Source organism: Notolepis coatsorum (genome assembly GCF_963971535.1).
Source record: "Notolepis coatsorum genome assembly, chromosome: 4".
NCBI classification, from domain to species: domain Eukaryota; kingdom Metazoa; phylum Chordata; class Actinopteri; order Aulopiformes; family Paralepididae; genus Notolepis; species Notolepis coatsorum.
In genome coordinates, this window is record NC_140168.1 from 69003631 (window position 1) to 69026405 (window position 22775).

At 48.1% G+C, this 22775-nt stretch overlaps 1 protein-coding gene across 1 annotated transcript in view; it reads right to left on the bottom strand.

The window, feature by feature from the left end:
* The window catches only part of npr1a (natriuretic peptide receptor 1a), a gene marked incomplete at its 3' end in the record, with an annotated part of 384573 nt that overhangs the window by 340447 nt on the left and 21351 nt on the right, over positions 1-22775 (bottom strand). Inside the window, exon 2 of the mRNA XM_084312567.1 lies at positions 569-1439. Within this exon, the coding sequence (XP_084168693.1) occupies positions 569-1340 (772 nt within the window). The 5' untranslated portion in view covers positions 1341-1439. The remainder of the gene's footprint in view (positions 1-568; positions 1440-22775) is intronic.

Sequence of the window (22775 nt, forward strand, 5' to 3'; positions counted from 1 at the left end):
ACAAACACACCTTCACACAAACACACCCTCACACAAACACACCCTCACACACACACACCTGAATTCACACAAACACACGTTCACACACACACATAGTGTCCTCTATGCCAAATCTCAGCATCCAAGGGTGAAATAGACTTTTGTGGAGCGACCGACCAACCAACCAACAGAGCACGCAATTCCAATTCTTGAATTTCCAAGAGCGTCTTGCTCGAAATGTCCATGTGGCACTAGCAACATGTTAAAAGGTGGAATTGGACATGGCTGTCCTGGTCTCTTTTATGCCACTCTCTATTACACCTATACCCAGTTCATGAATGTGTTTACATTTGCTGTTCTTAGCTATTCTACAAACTGGTGTCTGGTAGGACATTCCCAGGAAAATAATAAAAATAGCAGCAACAGCAGGTTGTTTAGAGATAGTTTTCAAGATGGAAAGCGAGTCAATGCAGTGCAAAAATGATGACTGTAAACAACAATGATTGCCTATCACCAATAGATGTTGCCAAAACAAACAATACATTTAGATCTTGAGGATTGCCACTTTAAATCATTATTATAAACTCACCTCGGCCTCGCTGGCTGATGTCTCTGACCAGCTCCTCGTAGTTGACCTTGTCGGCCTCGAACACGCGGTCGACCACGGAGATGTTCTTCTCCTCCTGCAGCACGGTGTAGAGGCCCTCCACCGTGAAGTAGCACTGTCGGTCGTCGTTGTTGTTGTCCTTGCGGTCGCTGTAGACCAGCATGGCGTGGCGCGGCCACCCAAAGTGCCACTGCATCCTGCCAGTGAACTCCCCCAGCTTCTTGTGCGTGGGCCCCGTGTTGGTGACGGCGTCGAAGTGCTTGAAGCCGATGGCTCGCGCGCCGGCCGTCACCATGGGAACCTCCCAGTGCGTGGTGAAGCGGCCCACGGGGGCCGAGGCGTAGTCGCAGCCGGGTCCGATGAAGGCCCACGGGTCGAAGGAGAACTTGAAGTCCACGGCCACCAGCGGCGCCACCAGGTCGGAGCAGAAGCCGTCCCGGTTCTCGGAGTTCCCGTGGACCAGGTGGAGCCGCAAGCCCGGCAGGAGGCTGGGGTCCGAGTTGACGCGGTCGATGGCTCGGTAGAGGCCGGGGGCCACGCGGGGCCACGCCCACGCGTACGCTGTGTTGGTCATGGGCAAGATGGCTGCCAGGGTCACGTTCAGCGGCCGTCCTCCGTCACCGGGGGCGGACAAGGAGGAAGCGGGAGGGAGGGTATCGGACAATTGGACAGTGGAGAAGAGGGGGAGGAGAAGCAGGAAGCGAAAGATTAGGAGGAGGGATACCTGGGAGGTAGGTTTCCACCTTACAGACATGGCTCTGGAGTGTAAGCTGGGGCAGAAACCTGAACTGGACCTCACTGCACAGGAGTGGACTGGACTGGACTGGACTCACCGATGACCGGATTTGCAGAGCTGAAGAGAAAGAGTGTATGATGGTTAGGACTTCATTCAAATAAGGGAATTCATACATTATCAGGGCTGTCCCAATTACCATTTTTGGGGGTTCTAAGCTTGTATGAAATACTTTACAGTAAAGCTATCACCTTACTTGGTCGGAGTTCTAGCCGGGTTCTGAGCGAACCGGAAAGCAAAAGGGGTCATGAAACCAAAAGGTGTTAATCCACACAACAACATGCAGGAAAAAGGGTTACCTATTGCTAACACAAAAAACCATGGTCCTCCAGAATTTAAGATTATGCTATCACCTGGGACTATTTTGTTTCTTAGAAATGCTATTGTATTACTGGTGTCGTGATGGAAATGGGTAACACTTTGCCTGCATGTTGTGGTGTGGAGTAAAAAAGACGTTGGTTTCATGACCCCTGATTCCTTGTTTTCTGCCTGTCTAAAGCTTCCCAGTTTGCTTGAAACCTGGCCAGAACTCCACCCACGGGACTCAGTTATTTTCAGAGTGTGTAAAGAACAAATTGGTCTGGTGTGACCAGCTTAGTCAGCCATCGGAGGTGTAGTGGTTATGTCATTTTCGTTTTTTCCTGTTCCACCCTCTGTGGAATGCAATGTATTTCCCCATTGACCATTTCTAAATCGGCTCGTTTTAGATAAATAAAGCATTAACGTTGGCATGGTGTACCTTTCTGTGAGTATTTACAGTATCCACAATCTATAGCTTAACATGAAAATATTCGCAATTAATCGTAAAGGTAGCAAAATAACGGAGGGTTATGTATATAACCCAGTTCTATGAGTTATGGTGCGCTCAGCACCTGTCTGCACTGTACTTCACTTCGTGCACATACATTTACATTTACATTTAGTCATTTAGCTGACGCTTTTATCCAAAGCGACTTACAAGTTCTGTACGACAAGCCATCAGGAAGGGCACAACTCTATCAGCTGAGCAACAATGTTCATCAAAGTGTTGAGTGCTACAGTGTAGGTTAGTTTATTAGGACAAGTGCATGACAGTACGGTTAGTTAGGGTTAGATTTTTTTTTTTTTTTTTTTTTTTTTTTAATTCAGATAATGGTTGAAGAAGTGAGTCTTTAGTCGACGGCGAAAGATTGGACGTGATTCGGCTGTCCTAACTGGGGTGGGTAGTTCATTCCACCATTGTGGGGCAAGGACTGAGAATAGGCGACTTCTCTTTGATGACCCTCCCGGAGCTTGGATAGGAGTAGGTCTGAGGCGGCCAGAAGATGCAGAGCGTAGGGGTCTTGAGGGTGTGTAGTTAGAGACCATTGACCGGAGGTAGGCGGGAGCGGTTCCCTTTGCCGCACGGTATGCTAGGTCGAGGGCCTTGAAGCGGATTCGTGCAGCAATGGGGAGCCAGTGCAGGTCCCTAAGAAGTGGGGTGACATGGGCCGACTTCGGTAGGTTTGAGATCAGGCGGGCCGCTGCGTTCTGAAATAAGCACTGAATAAAAAATTCCACCATGTACCTTTACATCCCAACATCCGTCTGACCACACCCCCTTCCGCTTACCTTCATAAGCAGGTGTGTGGTCACCTACTCGCCTCCTTCCCAAACTTTCACCACAAGGCGAGATCAAGGGCCGCAGCGGCGTCCAGGTGCTGAGCACACCATAACTCATGGAACTGGGTTATATACATAACCCTCCGTTCTATGTCGTTATGGCTTGCTCAGCACCTGTCTGCAACAGGGGCTGAGCGGGAGCCATAGCCCGACAAATGTACCCCGCTGAGGCCCCCCACAACCATCAGACCGGGGAGGACCGAGCCCCCCCGACCCTCCCTAATGGAGGATACCCCCCCTATTGGAGGTAGGGATGCCCCCCGGACCCCGGTTTTAAACGGGAACCGGTACTATATTAGAAAATACCGGAGTATTTATAAGCTCTGACGTCCTCGGTACTGCTATCGATACTCTAGAGAAATTATTATTATTATTATTATTATTATTATTATTATTATTATTTAAAAGTTGCGAACGATCCTCTCTCTGTCTCTGCACGAGAAGCGAGCCGCAGCCAGCGAGTCAATTATTACACACACTCCTCGCGAGTCGCTCGCTAGTGCTACACATAGACATACGGGTACTACATACGGGTACTCCTTAATGAAAGTGCTCCCCGACGCCCCGTGCTATAGCGCGCGGCACACAGACAGCAGCTCTGCATGCACTGAGTCGTGATCATGGCGGATAGAGCGAAGCGTTCTAAAGTATGGATATACTTTACAAGGGTCAATGCCGACAATGCACGTTGCCACAAGTGCAACAAAACATTTGCCAGTAAGGGTGGCAATACGAGCAAATCAATTTATCAAAACATCTGTTGGCAAAACATGATATTAGTGTGCAGAAATGCGCGTATTCGACTGCCTTGCGCGCAGTGTTCCATCTGCATACTGCAGCCGTAACCCAAGATACGGAGTTGCCTAGGCTAATAACGAATTATTACAAATAGGCTAATAAACAAAACAATTGTTTAGCTACAAATACTACAATCTAAACTTTTTATAGATCGTCAAGCTGAGGCGTCAGCCACTATGTCCCAGCCCAGTGAGCCCAGGGCCACCACACATCCTCCCTCTACCTCCCTCCACCACCCAAAGTCCTTTCTCCCTAGCAGCTAGAGGAAGGATGACAGAGGATAGGGTGAACGAGTGTCACAGTTCTGTTAGCCTTTTGCATTTGTTGTTTATTATAAAAAGTCTATAATTCAGAGTCAGACACATTTAAAACATTGTTGCTGCTGTTGCTGAAGAAATTATATTAATTTATTATATTTATTTATAAAGTTATATAAAAGAACATTGCTGCTGCTGTTGCTGAAGAAATTATATTTATTTATAATACTTATTTATAAAGTTGTATTTATAAATAATAAAGCAATGTTGATTCTGTTCTTAATTAATTGTCTTTTTTTCTTGCAAAAAAATAACCAAAAAGAACCGATAAGAGTATCGATAAAGTACCGAACCGTTAAGCAGTATCGATAAGAGTAGTAGTATCGATAAAATCCTAACGATACCCATCCCTGATTGGAGGTTCACCGGAGGGCGACGGATCCGACCGTGCGAAGAGGCACTCAAGCAACCCAACGCACAGGGTGAGCAGACCGTGGCTTGACCCCACGACTACACACACGCACAACCCGCATGCCACCCGGGAACGAACGAAGGAACAACCTCGTTACTGCCCCCAAAATCACGGGGTCAAGAGCAAACCCAACCCTGTGGCAAGGCCGTAGCAGCGGAGCGCGAAGGAAGACCCAGACCCACTGTAGGGACTGGATCCCCTGGAAAAGGGGGCCCGGAGAGGTCAATGATGCCAGGCATCAAGACCCCACCAGGTGGTCACCTAGTGACACCGCCCCCCACATCGCCAGCGTATTCGGATAAGGCCCCTCCAAGAGCGGGCCCTTTCCCCCCAATAGCACACCGCCTGGCATACTGACCCTGCAACACAGGCAGTCAGCACGGCCGTAAGCACTCAAAAGGTTAACCAACGGAAGCAGGCAGCGTACCGGGGAAACCAGGCAACAGGCTGTAACCTGAGCCTGGAGCACTGCGGACGAGACAGGCGCCAAAGGAGTCAGCTGAAACAGCCCTCGCGGCGGAAGGGGCGGATGCTGGCGTTGTTGATCACCATGATGAAGCCTCCATCAAAAAAAAAACACCCAGAGGGGTCAAGGCAGAGAAGGCTGACATGATTGGCAGACGTCATGAACGTGCAGGGGCACACTCAACCGGACAACCCGGGAGTTGACACTGCTCCAACACACCAGGGAATCAACCACCCTGTCGTTACCATATGCGGTGGTTGTTCCTATAACCCCTCAAGAAAAAAGGGGTTATCCCAGGTCTACGGTATCAACGAAACTTTACTTCGGACCGGGCCCGGCGGCTCGGGAAGCACACAGGGTTACCAGAGGAGGACCAGAAGACCACCCCAACAGCCCCCTCTCCGCCATGCGTGAGAGAGGTGCGGAGAAGAGAACCAGCCCCTTATGATAGTGCCAGGTACAAAAAAGTACCCAACAAGGGTCTCAATAACGCCTAACCTTGTGACGCCCCGGGCCGACCCGGCCTTTTTCCCCCTGGAAAAAGCCCAAGTCCCTCAGGGTACCAGAACAGCAGATCTGCATCCCCGGCGGACAAACGGGTTAACTGACCTGGACCAGCGTGACCAGAACCAGTCCTGTGCCCTAACCACGCCGACATGCCTACTCCAGGAGAAGGGGCAGATATGCGTGTTGATCTAAAACATGAAAAGAGGGCGCCACCCAGACAGGCCGGTGTGAACCGCGCTCGGTGGCCCACCCCAAGGACGTGAGACCCCTCTACCTATGTTCAGATCCATTCCGTTATCATCCCCCAGATATGAACGAGAATCCGTCGAGAACCAGTAACAGGTTCTCGGAAGAGGACAAAACCTCCATCATAAAAATGCCGTTTTAACCACAAGCAACCTAGGCGTACTAGCTACCCCCATGATTCTTAACAGAACACCCCGAGCTAGCACTATGCATGCGTCGGGACACAACCACATCAATGAATAGGCTATTTAGACCTTTCATTGAATCCCCAAGGCGCCTGGGGGAAACGACAAGAAGGGTGTGGTGCTTCCTATACTCCACACTCTTTTATTTAAAAAGAAGGAAGCACCAACAGACATGAATCCCATTTGACACAGCTGAGGGTAAAAACTGTTTACATTTTTACATCCAGTCACCCCTATCACAGAGGATTTTAGACTGAAAATTCCCCAGAGAGCCTTCCCACGTGAGTCATAGAATGAAAAAGCCATGGTAACTTCGAGTCATGTGACCAACCGACTCAAGTTACACATAAAATCAAGCGTAGTGGACCCGTAAGTCCTACGCTCTATCCCGACACTTTGACAACAACAGATCGTACGTACAGATCTAACTCACGGAAGCCATCGTCAATAGCAACGTGTGTAGTGACGTATGCTATAACGGGGGGAAACCCAACACTCAACGCCTGTTAATAGGAGCAGAGTCAGGGCAACCCTTCCCCCCCCCCCCTCCCTGCCAAGTCGCCTAACGGCTTGGCCCCGACTGGCCTAACAGGAGATGAGTAAAAACCCCTGACCAATCAGAAGAGGGAAGGAGGGGTTTATTCGGTACCCCCTCACAAGCCCTTCCCCCTGCACACAATAACAACTTTAGCATATGATACCTTTGGTAGAATGCTAATGAAATAGCGCAAGCTAATACAATGCATGCTACCCACAGATAACTGTGAACAGGGTTTACAACAAAACCAAGTCGCGCGTGTGTGTGAATCCTACACCCGCATCCTATGTTGTACATAGAAAAACACCGATAGAGAGAGCGAAACGGCTGGGCCGTGGTACGTGTTCATACGAGCATTACTGCAACTAACACAACAGTGTTGTAGCTCAACATTACTTGTGTAAGCAACAGACCATACAACTAGCCTCTACCTGCATGTGGAGTCTCAGGCCGAGGTAGAAAACCTTTCTATAACCGAGTGTAGGCTGCAGACCTTGCTTAAGCTCATAACACGAACGTAACCCTCCTATCAATGCATACAAGTGAAGATTCACACTTTGCAACCTCATCATATGTTTTGGTGAAGAAACACAGTTTGTTAACAAAAAATACAGTCCCCCTTTAGAGGGGACTTTTTATTTTCGAACAAAATTATATGAGAGGGCCGGGGAGGGGTAAACAGAGGGGACCACAGGGGAAAAAAGTCACTGGGCCTAGCGGCGCCTGCCGCATCGATCCGCTCGGGATTTGCCACCCCGGGAAGCCCCGGAGGGACGGTAGACAATCGGCGGCTGGTCACGGCGATCCCTACCGTCTCCTCCAGGCGCAGATGGGCCGGCTGCAGCGGCGGCGCCCTCTCTCCTCCTGGCCTTCTTCGAAGGGCCAGCAGTGGCGGTGGTAGCAGCAGCAGCCACGGCGGAGGAAGCTCGACGACGTGGCAGCCGTCTGACTCCACCGGCGATGTCGGGAGGGGGAAAATGAGGTTGGAGCACGGAGCGCTCCTCTTGCATTTCTCTGCATGTCGAGGTCATCAACTGCAGGGCCTTCCCGAACAGTCCAGCATCGGAGAGGGGTGCCGTCAGAAGAGGAATCCTCTTCTTCTCCGGTACACGGGCCTGCTCCAGCCAAAGGTGGCGCTGGGTTAGAGTTTCCAGGGCTCGCACTTTCCCAGCGGCTATGGCCTGTGGCTGCGTCAGATGCAGGATAGCTCCTGCCGACTGGGTGAGCTGGTCATGTTGTACATCACTCAGCTCCATGCCGCCCGTCAATATCCCGGACATGAATCTTGCCAGCTGCGCGATGTTAGACGCGGCAGCCAGAGATTGTGTTCCGGAGATAAATGACTGGTCGCTCCAGTAAGCCAACCGCCTCGCCGATTTCCCTTGAGGAACCGGCTTGCGTAACGGCTCCCACACCACCTCCGGACAGAGGAGCGCGGCCATCGGCCTATCAAGCCGTGGCACGCCCTCTCTCATACCTTCGACCAAACCCGCCACCCGCGTAACTTGTACGTAGGCGGGGGTGAGGCCAATGATGTGGGACACCACCTGGCCCCGACGAACATAGGCCCCCATTGAGGGGAAAAATGGGTAGACAACGTCCACCCCTCTCACCGGGCGACGCTGCCAGAGATGACCTATTAGATCGTTTGTAACGGCCGCCACCGCCATAAGCTCGGGAAACAAAGCCTGCAGTTCCCCCTGCAGACTTTCCTCCACTGAGCCCGCATCCCTCACATACAGCAGGCTTCGACTGGTCAAGGAGCCACACTCCGATGTGGCTGATAGCAGGGCATCCTGCCGACGAGTCAGAGGGTCTTCCCCGACATCTTCAAACAAGGCGCCCCAAGGACACATTTCACCCCCCTCCAGTGTTACCTGGACGGGCGGGATACATGTCTCCACCGGGCCTTCAAATAAGAACCCGTCCGCCTCTACCATGTAATCCTCTGTTTCCATCGGGCAGGTAGAGACCGACGCATCCTCACTGGGCTCCAGCAACTCACCAAACCCAGGCCGTACGCGTCTGCAAGCCACCATCTTGCGACGGGAGCGAGCAGATGCAAAAAGTTTGCGTCTCAAATCCTCTGGAACCAAAGGAACCGGCCGCTCAACAGCGGACGATTCCCCGGAAGCAGAGGAACCAGAGCCAGGACCAGGCCATCGCAGAGGCGACGGCACCGGTGCACCAGCTCCTTGGAGAGGCAAACTACCCATCGGACGCCTACCGGGCGTGGCTGTCAACCACGAGAGAGGCAACAGCCCTGCACCAGAACGCACGACGGAGGCGGAAATGGAGAACCGCTGGTGGAGAGTGGCTCTGCGACTCTCCGAAGTAGACATTATGACTTAGATTTTTCTATCGAATATTTATGAGAGAAAAAAATAATAAGCACAATGTAAACACGTCTCAACTTTCTTCAGCTAACAACCTCGTCAAGTGGGGATCTACTGAAGGCACTTCCTTGTGGTGAAAGTGAAGAAGGAGGCGAGTAGGTGACCACACACCTGCTTATGAAGGTAAGCGGAAGGGGGTGTGGTCAGACGGATGTTGGGATGTAAAGGTACATGGTGGAATTTTTTATTCAGTGCTCGTGCACGAAGTGAAGTACAGTGCAGACAGGTGCTGAGCAAGCCATAACGACATAGAACAACGTTTATGTTTTCGTTCGCTGGGAAACTACACTGCTATTTTGGCTAGATTTCCCTTACATTCCATAAGCTTAACAATTCGTACAATGGGAAAATAACTGACCCTGAATCTGTGGCTAGTATCTGTTTCACCCAACACTAGTGCTCCATGATCATAGCCATTTATCTCTAAAGCTAACCACAACCACGTTACCATATTTGTATTTATAATTTAAATCGTATAACGTTATTTTGCTGCATATTAAATCACTGTAAATACTAATGTAAATCATTGTGTCGTTGTACATATTGTGTATAGTTTATAACGTTAGTAGCTAGCTAGCTTGCTAGTCGGCATTCCCGAAACTCCTAACATGCCCCGATTTAAAATGGTTCTCTCCTCTTTGTATACCTTTGTCCTCACAAACAAAGTATTCTACCAGGGAACTTATGGACACGACAGTAGTAGTAGTTATAAGGTGTTTGAGCTTGTAATGTTAACGTTAGTTAGCTATCGTGGTAGCCCCTTTCGTGACCGAGTGCATCACAGTCACGAAAGGGGCTACTATCGTATCAACAATCAACATGCCGTGGCGTGTAGCTAGCTAGCTTCCTAGCCGGCATGATGCGTGTGCAGTGCTTGCCCCACAGGTCTGAGAACAAGACCTGCACATTTTACTCGTTCCCGAAACTCCTCTACATGCCCCGATTTAAAATGGTTCACGACAGTAGACATAATGCTACGTAATAGCATTTAGCGGGGTAACGTTAACGTTAGCTAGCTAGCTTAGTACTATGACCCATGACGGGGATAAGGCGACAGCCTAATAGCGCTGTGTACTGAACAACAGGCTGCCTAGTGGTAATTGTAGTTTTTTTTTTTTACGACAAATTAAAAACCTTATAACTACCTTTGTTTCAACCAAAAATGCTTAACAATCATGTTAGTGGTAGAAGGGAACTCATTTTGTGCAAAAATGGAAAGCTCAGAACGTGTTTATTTTTTACAACAATGGAAAATAATGATGGCCTGATGTTTATGTTGATGATACCTAATGCTTATACCTGATATTTGTTTGTTTAAATGTGATGTTTATACCTGATGTTTATGATGGTTATGATGTTTTGCCTGATGGGTATACCTGATGTTTATGATGTGTATACCTGATGCTTAAACCTGATGTTTATGATGTTTATACCTGATGTTTATGATGTTTATACCTGCTGTTTATGATGTTTGTCTGATGTTTATGATGTTTATACCTGCTGTTTATGATGTTTGTACCTGATGCTTAAACCTGATGTTTATGATGTTTATACCTGATGTTGACTGGATACTGGTCTCTCATCCAGATAGAATTTTAAAATCAGGAGTAATGTCTGATTGTTTCAGTGACCACTCACTTGTGTACTGTATTTGGAAAATTAAACTTCCTAAATCACCACCCAAACTGATTAAAATTTGCCAATTTATCAATGACGTGATTTCTATCAAATGGGATAGGTACCAAGTAATACCAAATGTTCACTGTGCTTGGGACTTCTTTCTCTCTGAGTTTACTAAAACTATTGACAAGCATGCTCCTTATAAAAATATAAAAGTCAAAGGAAGGCATCTTCCCTGGATAACTTCTGAACTTATAGGTCTTTTCAGGCAGAGAGACCAAGCTTGGGCAGCATCTCGTAAGTCCAAGGATCCTGCTGACTGGGAAAAGTACAGGCAGTTGAGAAATGTGTCCAAAACCATGACCAGAAATGCAGAAGCCAATTATTATAGAGAGTCTCTTACTCGTGATTTTAAAAATCCCAAAAACGTTTGGAAGAAAATGAAAGATTTAACTGGTTCGGATAAAAATATATCCTCTAACCAAATAAGAGTCAACAATATTATTTTACACAATCCTAATTTAGTTGCGGATGCAACTACACTCAACACTTTTCTTCTGTCTCTTCTCCCACAATGCATGGTCCTTATATTAACAATATTCAGCCCTGTAACAGCTCCTTCTCTTTTAAGAAAATAACACCTGTTGAGGTCCAAAAATGGTTGGGGCGAGCATAGGCTAACAGTGGGCCAAGGACCTGAATATCCCAAATATCTTTCAAAATTGGTCAATGACAAATATTTTATTTGAATTAATTTCCATCATTGCCCAGTGAAATCAATAGAGAATAAACATAAACACCAGAGGGCGCTACGACACAAAGCCTGAGCCTCACCTAGACTCCTGTAAGGATTTACAACATGCCTTTACAACAATTGTCTTCTGTCATCTTGTTAGATTTGGTCTAACATCGGATGTCCGCGCTCCGGTACTCTGGCTGTGAGTGACATAGAGACACACTTTCACATCAGGTGGAAAGAGGAGAATTTCCCAATTCAGCACAATGGTTCCGAAGATGTATAATCTTTTGTAAAAGCATGTCTAGTGTCACGTTGGTGCAACACTCTGCTTTAGAGGGTTAGGCAATTTAGAGGTTTAAAGGTGAAGTATTTAGAATGTTCGCTATTTGGCCAAACGAGATGGCTGGTCTAACGATGATTATTATTATTCAAGTTTATGTTCATTTCTACTATTACTTTTTGTCCCTTAACTCAATCTGCGCCAGCAACGAGTTTACTCGTTATTGGGCGCCATGCGTTGAACGCCAACAACGAGTAAATTCGTTATTTGGTCCGTTTTCCTTTTATTCTATATTTTTATTCATTATTCATCCACTGACCTTGGTGTTGCCATAGGAAAGGATTCTGAGTTTGCCAAAGTGCAATACCTGCCACATCCTGCTAGATGGCAGTGTCACCCACCCTTTGAAACCTTATTGTAACGGCAAATTTCCATTTCCAATGTCCTGTTTTCTCTTGCCCGTTACTTCACAGGTATGGTAGGGAGTGATCTTACGCAGTAGACACAGCAATGATGGATGTCCAGTCATGATTCCAGGTTTAGGGGTGTTTATTGCTGAAGTTGCAGTTGTACATTCAATTTATTGCTAGAGTCGGTTCTGTAGGAATTATATGGTATTCTATATTTATTTGGTATTTCTTGTCTTCTGGTTGCTGAGCTGCTGAGCTTCTGTTACTGAGCTACTGGGAAGAACGGTGTGCTCCTCACTACCTGTGTCCTAGTTGATTACTGCACTTGTTACCCTAAATACCTAACCAGTGCTGTCAAATCTAAAACCCGCCACCAGGTGTCCAATAATAATATTACAAATAATAAAATAATATGCCACCATCATAATGGCTCCTACACTTATATCTCACCCTGTGTTACAAAGGGTCAGATTAAACCGAATATATATATTTATTTATGGATATATATTTAATAGTATTTGTATATCGTTTGATATCCCTTGTATATTCCTTGTACATATACACTGAATAGCCCTTTATTCTACTACAGCCCATAATAGTTCATTCTCTCATTGGACAAGAACCTGGCGCCAGCAGACAGGCCCCCTTGAGTCAAGTTCAATGGTGCCGACGAACATGCCCTTACTAGCCCCAGCTCCGCGCAGGAATACGGCTACCGAAAGCAGAGCAGCACTACTTGTCCACCGTACATATAAATAGGGCGCAAGTAAATGTAGAAGTCCCTTGTCCCGTTCAGTCTCGTTCAGTTCCAGTTATCCAAGTAACGTCTCTCCCCACTACGAAACGTGGGCAGAGTAGGGCTCGTATTGCCTCAAATAGAGTCGTGTTTATCCTACTACGTTTGTTTAACGTATCGTTCGCTATTTACGAGTAAGCCTTCATTACGAGTCAAAGACCACGTGAAGTGGGTAATTGTGTGTCTACATAGAGCACTTATTGCCGCGTAGGATACCTACACCGGTGATTGCAGAGCCACTTTCCGGCAGGATTACTATTATTATTCTTCATTCTTCACCAAGCTGCTGGAGCAGAGAACCGCCTACCCCGCCGCTACTGTGGGATCTACACATGCCCGTGAGGACATCATTCGAGCCCGTCTCTGTTGGAGCAGAGACTCCACGGCTTCCACCTGCGCTGCTGCACACTGGAATTACAGCGGCTGCTTTTCCCCGCGGAGCAGGGAGTAATATACCGTATCCAGGTGCCTTGTTGAAGCCCCTGTTGAACCCATTGACTTTGTATAGAGCATTGCCTCCCCCTGCTGGCTTACAACCGGTAGTACCCCTTTCCAGTATCTCCCCTGAGTACCAGAGATAATTACTAATATTCACTATTGATTTGCCTATGCACATTCTATTTGCCTTATAAGCGCAATTAAAGTATTGTTATAATATCCTTTGCTGTAATAAATATTCTAAACGAATATTTGTGTGGAAACCGTGTTATTGTGGAGAAGTTCTCATCATATACCTGTGTACGGTATTGGCCAGTAATGTACATGATACGGTAGTGGTTTAATGATACCAATACTTGATTAATACAGTCAGGGAATTGTACCCCTCAGTTACAATTGGTCCTTCGAGCCGGAGAATAATTAGCGTAATATTAATATAATATTAATATTGACATGGCCGATGACGAACACTCCACAAACGGTTCTCCTAAGCTAGATCGCCCGCAGCGCAGACGGCAGCCACCTCCCTATCTAGAGGCATACGCTGTCAGTCCAATACCTAGCTTTAAAGGGAAATTAGATACGGATAAAATAACTAAAGCGGATAGTAAAATTATGTCCGACCCTACCAACCAGGCTACCCCGCCAACAGAGGCCCTAGTGGGTTCTAATGTAACTGACCAAGCTCACGGTGGGGACCAGGAGGGAACTGACACGACTTTATCCCCCGACAACGTCGACAAGGTAGTCCCCGGAGAGCTCCAGGATAAAGAAAGCCCTCCCGGGATGGAACCCGACCCACCACAAGAAGAGACGCGCACCCAGGAGATGGATCTCCTCGGTACGCAACAGGAGAACGGGTCTCCAACAAGTACTGCCGGGAGCCGATCGCCCCGAACGGCGTCTTCCCCCAGCGCGGCGGACAAGATGCTGGCGCAAGCACTCATCGCCACCCTGGCAGCCTCCACCGAACGCGATCGACTTCAAGCGCAACAGACGCGCGAGCGCGAACAGTTTGCAGGCGAGCGAGAGCGCTTCCAGGCGCAACAAAGGAGTGAAGACGACCGCATAAGACTGGAGACCAGACGCCTCCAGACAGAAGAGAACATTGAGAGAAGCCGCGCCGATGCACAGCACGCCGCCGCCAATGCACAGCGCGACGTCGCAAATGCACAGCTCCACGCCGCCCATGCCAGCGCCAATGCCCAGCGCGACGCCGCCAACGCACAGCGCGACGCCGCCCAGGCCAGCGCCAATGCGCAGCGCGACGCCGCCAATGCCCAGCGCGAAGCAGCGCGCGACGCAGCCCATGCCCAGCGCGAGGCAGAGCGCGACCGGCTGCAGGCGGAGCTGATGGACAAACTGGTTGCCATGGCGACACCCCCTCACTCCGCACGGAGCTCTCAGAGATCGTCAAGACATGGGTCTAGGACACATTCCCCTACCCGACGAAGCGACCCGGGACTCCGCCAACAGGAGGATCCTGTCCACGTCTCCGAACCCCCTTCCCGGCCGGTCCATACGAGACCCAGCAACCGGGAAGAATCGGACCACGCCGAGAGACTGAACAGAAGACTCCAGGTCCTAGCAGAGGAAGAGGAGGAGGAAGAGGAGGAATGTCAAGCCGACCAGCAGCAACGTACTCTGGACCAGGAGGTCCAGTACAGCCCAGAAGTCAGCCCCGAGGCCCTGCGCTACAAACCCCCGACTCAACTCACGGGTGAGTTTGACGCACCGCCAGCCCCGAGGGACAGCACCTGGGTACCCGACCTTCGGTACCCACCAAGTACCAGCCCAAGATGACACGCACGGGGAGACTTGCCTAGGAGGCCTCTTCCCCAACGCTCACCGATGTGCCAGTCATCCATGGCATCGTACCTTGGCGCACCGACGTTTCCAGACTTCACCCATGAGAACCGAGCACAGTACACGGAGCTACGGATGTGCTTAGAGACAATGATGGTTGATGTAGCTGATGAACGCCACAAGTACGCTACCCTATTGAAGCACCTCAAGGTGCCCCGAGCGCACAATATAGCGCTGGCCTATGCCAACTCTACTACCCCATACACAGCGGCTCTAGCAGCACTCGACCAACGTTATGGACGCGTATGGGACTATGTGATACAGGAGATAAGAGACATTGACCGTCTCCCCCCAGCCAGAGACAACAGAGCGCTAGATGACCTGTCTATCAAGGTACAGTCCCTGGTAGGGATGCTGGGGTCCCAAAAGGAAAAGGGTATCTACGAACTGTACGCTAACTCTAACGTAGAGAGGATATTAGAGAAGCTCCCTCCCGCCCGACAAGAGCGCTTCAGGCGGCAGAGAGACTACCGCGACCCCAACGGTCCAGAGGCATCCCTCCTAGACCTATCTGAGTTCCTCGCCAGGGAGGTCAGTAGCCTACGACTCGACACGTTCGTATGGAGTGGACCAAGCCCAAGACTCGGACCTCGGGGACAAACGGATAACCGCCGGTTGGTGACCGTTATGCACCAAGCCGAATCAGTACCACACAAGAACCACAACACCCCCTCGACGAAAGAGGACCAGTGGAAGATTGAGTGCCAGTACTGTGAGGGAGAACATCGGCTGTATCAGTGCGAAGATTTCAAGAAGCTGACCACGGATGATGTGAGTCAGTGGGTCAAGGACCACCGCCGCTGCTTCCGCTGCGCGCGCAGCCACCTAGCAGCTGAGTGCCGCTTGAAAAAGAAGTGCAGCAGGTGCGGTGGCACCCACTTGGAGGTCCTGCATGACATCAACAGGCGTCAGCCAGGACAACCGAGTGGGCCCGTCGCGGTAATGTACCATGCCGAGGCGGTGGCACCAGCACCGAAGTTCCACCAGACCGCTCCCTGGTGTCCCGACTGCTACGGCAGACACTGGGAGCCACGGTGCGACTCGCACCATATAGATTCTACGTCACCACCCACAGGAGTGCTCCACATTGACCAGCATAGTGGGACCCCCCGTGTGCTCCTCAAAGTGGTCAGAGTGCTCCTGAGCCACGAGGACAAGGTCCTGGACACTTACGCCGTCCTGGACGATGGGTCTGAAAAGACTCTCCTCCTCGCTTCCGCAGCAGCCCAGTTGGGCCTGCGAGGTGTCAAAGATACAATGACCATACGCACCATCAGAAGGGACCAGAAGACCGTGAAGGGTGAAAAGGTCTCCTTCAAGATAGCAGCGGTGGACCAGCCCGAGAAGCAGTATAGTATAACTAACGTCTTCACCAGCCACGACATAGGCCTGTCTCAGTACACCTACCCCATCCCACAGCTGATGGCTAAGTATGTGCACCTACGTCAACTACCTATACCGCTTATCGACGGCGCCACACCGACCCTGCTCATCGGCTCCGACCACGCGGACCTCATTCTCCCAATTGGGGCGGCCCACGTCGGACCCAAAGGATGCCCAGTCGCGGTTCAGACCCGACTGGGATGGACGCTCCAGGGCCCCCTCTACGGACTTGACAGTCAACCCACGTCTACACGCTGCCTACACACAGAGGCAAGCGACACCGGCCTCTCCCCCGTACAGCAGAGGCTATTGACATTAAGCGAGGGGCCCGTGAGAGAACCGTGGGCACCAGAGGGAGTTCGGAACTCCACCCCCCTCAGCTGCGCTCCAGACGTAGCTGACCTCGAACCCAGCACCCCAAGCGACTCCTTGACGGGGCGGCCGGGACCGGCCCCTCCTCAGATGGGGTACAGAGCAAACAAGAGAAACAGAGGAGGAGAAAGCACAGCCAAGCACAGATCAAAGCAGTCTCAGGCCCGCTCCCTCCTAAGCCCCCCTTCATCCCGTCCAGTCGTCATGACCATAGACCAACTACCCCGAGCTGCGTGGCCGGCCGGCCGCGTAAGCAAAGTGACCACTGGTGCCGACGGAAAGGTCAGAGTGGCAGAAGTGCTCGGCCAAGGGCGGACCTACGACCGACCCGTGGCGAGGCTGATAGAGTCGCCAAGGCTCCCCGACTCGCTTAATGACGACCATGACCCCTGACTTTGTGACCTGCCTACCCTCACAACGGACATTGAGTAGTGGACAGTGCGGTTAATCTGTCTCTGCTTAGCTAATTAGGTGGGACTAATTAGGGGGGACTGTTACAAAGGGTCAGATTAAACCGAATATATATATTTATTTATGGATATATATTTAATAGTATTTGTATATCGTTTGATATCCCTTGTATATTCCTTGTACATATACACTGAATATCCCTTTATTCTACTACAGCCCATAATAGTTCATTCTCTCATTGGACAAGAACCTGGCGCCAGCAGACAGGCCCCCTTGAGTCAAGTTCAATGGTGCCGACGAACATGCCCTTACTAGCCCCAGCTCCGCGCAGGAATACGGCTACCGAAAGCAGAGCAGCACTACTTGTCCACCGTACATATAAATAGGGCGCAAGTAAATGTAGAAGTCCCTTGTCCCGTTCAGTCTCGTTCAGTTCCAGTTATCCAAGTAACGTCTCTCCCCACTACGCAACGTGGGCAGAGTAGGGCTCGTATTGCCTCAAATAGAGTCGTGTTTATCCTACTACGTTTGTTTAACGTATCGTTCGCTATTTACGAGTAAGCCTTCATTACGAGTCAAAGACCACGTGAAGTGGGTAATTGTGTGTCTACATAGAGCACTTATTGCCGCGTGCTAATAGGATAGTAACGTCAAGTTCAATTGTGAACCACCGCGCACCACGGAGGATACCTACACCGGTGATTGCAGAGCCACTTTCCGGCAGGATTACTATTATTATTCTTCATTCTTCACCAAGCTGCTGGAGCAGAGAACCGCCTACCCCGCCGCTACTGTGGGATCTACACATGCCCGTGAGGACATCATTCGAGCCCGTCTCTGTTGGAGCAGAGACTCCACGGCTTCCACCTGCGCTGCTGCACACTGGAATTACAGCGGCTGCTTTTCCCCGCGGAGCAGGGAGTAATATACCGTATCCAGGTGCCTTGTTGAAGCCCCTGTTGAACCCATTGACTTTGTATAGAGCATTGCCTCCCCCTGCTGGCTTACAACCGGTAGTACCCCTTTCCAGTATCTCCCCTGAGTACCAGAGATAATTACTAATATTCACTATTGATTTGCCTATGCACATTCTATTTGCCTTATAAGCGCAATTAAAGTATTGTTATAATATCCTTTGCTGTAATAAATATTCTAAACGAGTATTTGTGTGGAAACCGTGTTATTGTGGAGAAGTTCTCATCATATACCTGTGTACGGTATTGGCCAGTAATGTACATGATACGGTAGTGGTTTAATGATACCAATACTTGATTAATACAGTCAGGGAATTGTACCCCTCAGTTACACCCTGTGTTACACTTAAATCCCTCCGGGCACAACATTTTGACGGAGCCGAGTAAATCGCTTTATCTGACCACTTCGAAACGCATCTGGCACACTCGATCCATAAGTTGTGCCAAATTATGTCCGGGACCAGATGGACACCAATACTGGAAATCGCGATCAGACAATTGGAATATTTTTTTTGGAATAACCCCGAAGGTAAGGACTATCTGACATCAATTTCAGCTTGATCCAACAATGTTTTCATATCGATCCAGCTGATCAGCATGTGTAGTGTTCAACACGAATGCCGTTACTGGCCATCAAAGCATAAAAAAACCAAACCTCCCCCCTGTCATGCATTCATGATGAAACATAATACCTATTATATACATTTGATTTGGAAATAGTAGCGTGTCCAGGCAAGAAACGCCAACGCTTATAGTAGAATTCACGTAGCGCCCTATGCAGATTTCCAGGAATTTCCCCAGATCTATATATTCACCACGCACGAACGTATACATGAACAAATTTATTCTTTTTTGCATGTTTGACGGAAGATACTGACTGTCAAATGACCATAGTATTGGCTCCATAGCTATAATATAGAATATAGATATAGCTCTACAAACAAGGTGACTCACTCCTATCTTTTAAAGCGTGGCGCAGCTAGAACAGGATAAGACTAATCCCCGGTGCTGAATGAGTTAAAATGGGGGGACTTTGTATGAAAACAATTCCTACGTAGTTCACCTGATATGAATGTAAACACAATCAAATGAAAGCTGAATGTCTGCAATTCACTCTCATAGTCATTGTTCCATTTCAAATCCAATGTGCTAGAGTACAGAAACAAACATTTCACTGGACTCAGACCTATGCTAAATAAATAAACTAAAAGTCCTTTTTCTTTTCTGTTTCAGAGTAAGAATTGTTGGAGCTGATGTGGCTCACAGGTCAGCAGTGAATCTCCTGTATCTACGGCTGGAGGCAGTTTACAGTTTTTCTCAATTGCTTAAACACATTTCCTGATAGACTACCTGACTTCCTAAAAACCCTAAACACAAATCTCAAAACTCACACACAAAATGCTCAATACTACACTTCTCTTGCAAAAGCACACTTTGCCCTCAAAACAGTGTTAACTCTTCACTAAATGGTATTTTCTTTTCAAATGACAAACACATACATCATATGAGTAGAAATGGAAAACACTATAGTATGAATGGAAAACACTATATGAATGCTTTATCAGTAGAATTATGCCTTTGCATGTCCAGTGTTACACTTTCACCTGTTGGATGTTTCAAGTTTCAAGTTTTGTTTTACTGTATTTTTCACGTATAAAGTATGGCTGGGCGATTCTTGCTAAAAATCACGATTCTCTCACACGATTATTATTTTTTCAATAAAATCATTTATTGCACTCTTTCTTAAACAGACATTGACAACATAACATATATCAAAGTGCTTGACTTAAATTTAAACATAACATATGAAAGTGCTAGACTTAAACTTAAAAGTATCTTGTAACATACAAAATAACTCAGGTCAGAATCGTCATCATTTAAAAAAGTTAAGTAAAAAGTAAAAAAAAAAATGTATATATATATCTCTATTTTTTTTATAAAAAATAATCGTCATAATTTAGAAATGAGATTGCATAGGTCTATGAATCGAGATTGCGATTTTTTCGATGAATTGCCCAGCCCTAGATAAAGTAGGCTACATGCACATTACAGTGAAATGCTTGGTTCTGTAAAATATGACCATATAACGTTTTTTTTTTACGTATACTCAAATAGAAAACAACACACAATTTTTCACTGTATAATAACAGTGTATTTATTTACCCAAAATGGGATGAAATTACGTAAAGAGATAACAGAAAATAGGCAATAAACAAAACAACCACTCTGCATCCTGCCTTCACTCCCTGTCCTCTTCCTCCTCCTCCTTCTCCTTGTCCCCCTCCTCTTCCTCCTCCTCCTTGTCCTCTACCTCCTCTTCCTCCTCCTTGCACTGCTCCTCCTTGGCCTCTTCCTCTTCCGCTTACTCCTCCTCCTCCCTGTCCTCTTCCTCCACCTCCTTCTCCTTGTCCTGCTCCTCATTGTCCTCTTCCTCATTGTCCTCTTCCTCCTCCACCTTGTCCACTACCTCCTCTTCCTCCTCCTTGCCCTGCTCCTCCTTGGACTCTTCCTCCTCATCCCTGTCCTCTTCCTCCTCCTCCTCCACCTCTTTGTCCTGCTCCTCCTTGTCCTCTTCCTCTTCCTCCTCCTCCTCCTCCTCCTCCTCCTCCTCCTCCTCCTCCTCCTCCTCCTCCTCATTGTCCTCTACCTCCTCTTCCTCCTCCTTGCCCTGCTCCTCCTTGGCCTCTTCCTCCTCCTCTTCCTCCTTCCTGTCCTCTTCCTCCTCCTCCACCTCCTTCTCCTTGTCCTGCTCCTCCTTGTCCTCTTCATCCTCCTCCTCCTCCTCCTCCACCTCCTTGTCATCTTCCTACTCCTCCTCTTCCTCCTCTTTCTCTCACTCATCTGCCTTGCTGCTCACATCTCTCTTCAATGTTACCATCATCCATTTTTCTAATAACAAACCAGGAGCTCACCTGTGACCCTTATATAGCAAATACTGTCTACTGTTGTGAAAAATATGTGGTTTGGAATAGGAATCTGAGTCTAAAGCAGAACATTTGTTTAGCATAATTGGTTTAGCAGTTGGTAAATGAGTTTCAGGTTGTGCACGTTGTATCTGATGTTCCAAATAATGTGTTTAAGCAATTTAGAAAAACTGTAATGGAGCACAACCCCAATCTATCAGAAAATGGTAAAAAATTGTAAAAATAAATAAATAAAAGGACTGCATTTATATAGTGATTTTATCCAAAGAGCTTCACAATGTATGCCTCGCATTCACTCATTCACACACAGGTTCTGGGTCCCCTTTTGGAAAGACTCCATTCAACCTGGAACTGAACCCCAAACAAGATCGCCTTCCAGCTGAACAGGTACCCAAACCAACCAGTAGGAGTCACTATTGCAAAGACCAGGACTCATATCCTCACCGGCTTCCCACCCGCGAACACTGCCGATTGTGTTCGTAATATGGACGACTGACCAAGCCGGGAATTGAACCCAGGTCTCTGCGGTGGTAGGCGAGTGCTTAGACCTCTACACTACCCAGCTTCACCGTTTCATACTGTATTTAACGTTATGCATAAATGTCTTTTGACTGTTATTTTGTTTTATTAAATTTTTTTAAATGTGTTTTTGTAGATTTGTATTGGTTTGTACTACCGGGCAGTCCGGTAGAGAGAGAGGGAGAGGAGGAAATGGGAGACAGCAGGGGAAGACATTCGGCAAGGGATGCCGGGTGCGGGAGTCGAACCCGGGTCGGCCGTTTCGCGACGCAGTACGTTACATGGTGTGCTACTAGAGCGCCCCCTGTTATTTTGTTTTCTATTTTATTTATTTACATTAGTGGTGGTGGTAGTAGTAGTAGTAGTGTAGTAGTAGTAGTAGTAGTAGTAGTAGTAGTAGTAGTAGTAGTAGTAGTAGTAGTAGTAGTAGTAGTAGTAGGTCCTAGCAGTAGACATATTATTTGTATTAGTACTATTTATTTGTATTAGTATTATAAGAACTATTAGTATTAGGGCGGCTACGTGGTGCAGTGGGCAAGGCGCTCACCACGAATACTGGAGATGCTGGGTTCGCCTGTTCGAGCCCAGCGCTCCACATTGCTTTCAGTTTAGCTGGTCGTCCGTACTAATATACATTGGCAGTATTAGGGGGTGGGATCGGGCGTTGTGGACAGCGACTCCTACAGGTCGGTTGGTGCGCCTGCGCAGTAGAATCAGGAAGCGATGGGGGCGGCACCCCTCCAAAGTGCAGACCCCTGACGCTGAAAGATTGCGCTGCGCAGGTGAAAAGATGCGACTGCTGTTACCTCGAGTATCGGAGGGGACTCGTGCTATGTATGACTTAGTCCACATTGCAGCCGGCTTGTGGGAGGCAAGAAACAGCGTTCGAGACAGGGGAGGGTTGAATTGGATGATACGAAATTGGGATGGGAGAAAAAGTGGATAAAAAAAAACTATTAGTATTTATCAATTAATTATTCATTTCTTTTTGGTTTATTTTGTGACGCACTTTGTAATTCTATTTTGAAAAAATAAATAAAGTTGAATTATTCATAATAAAAATAAATCCAATTTATATAGTGCTTTTCTAGAACTCAAAGTTGCTCAATATTATTATTAGTAGTAGTAGCAGTAGTTGTTTATTTGTATTCGTACTAT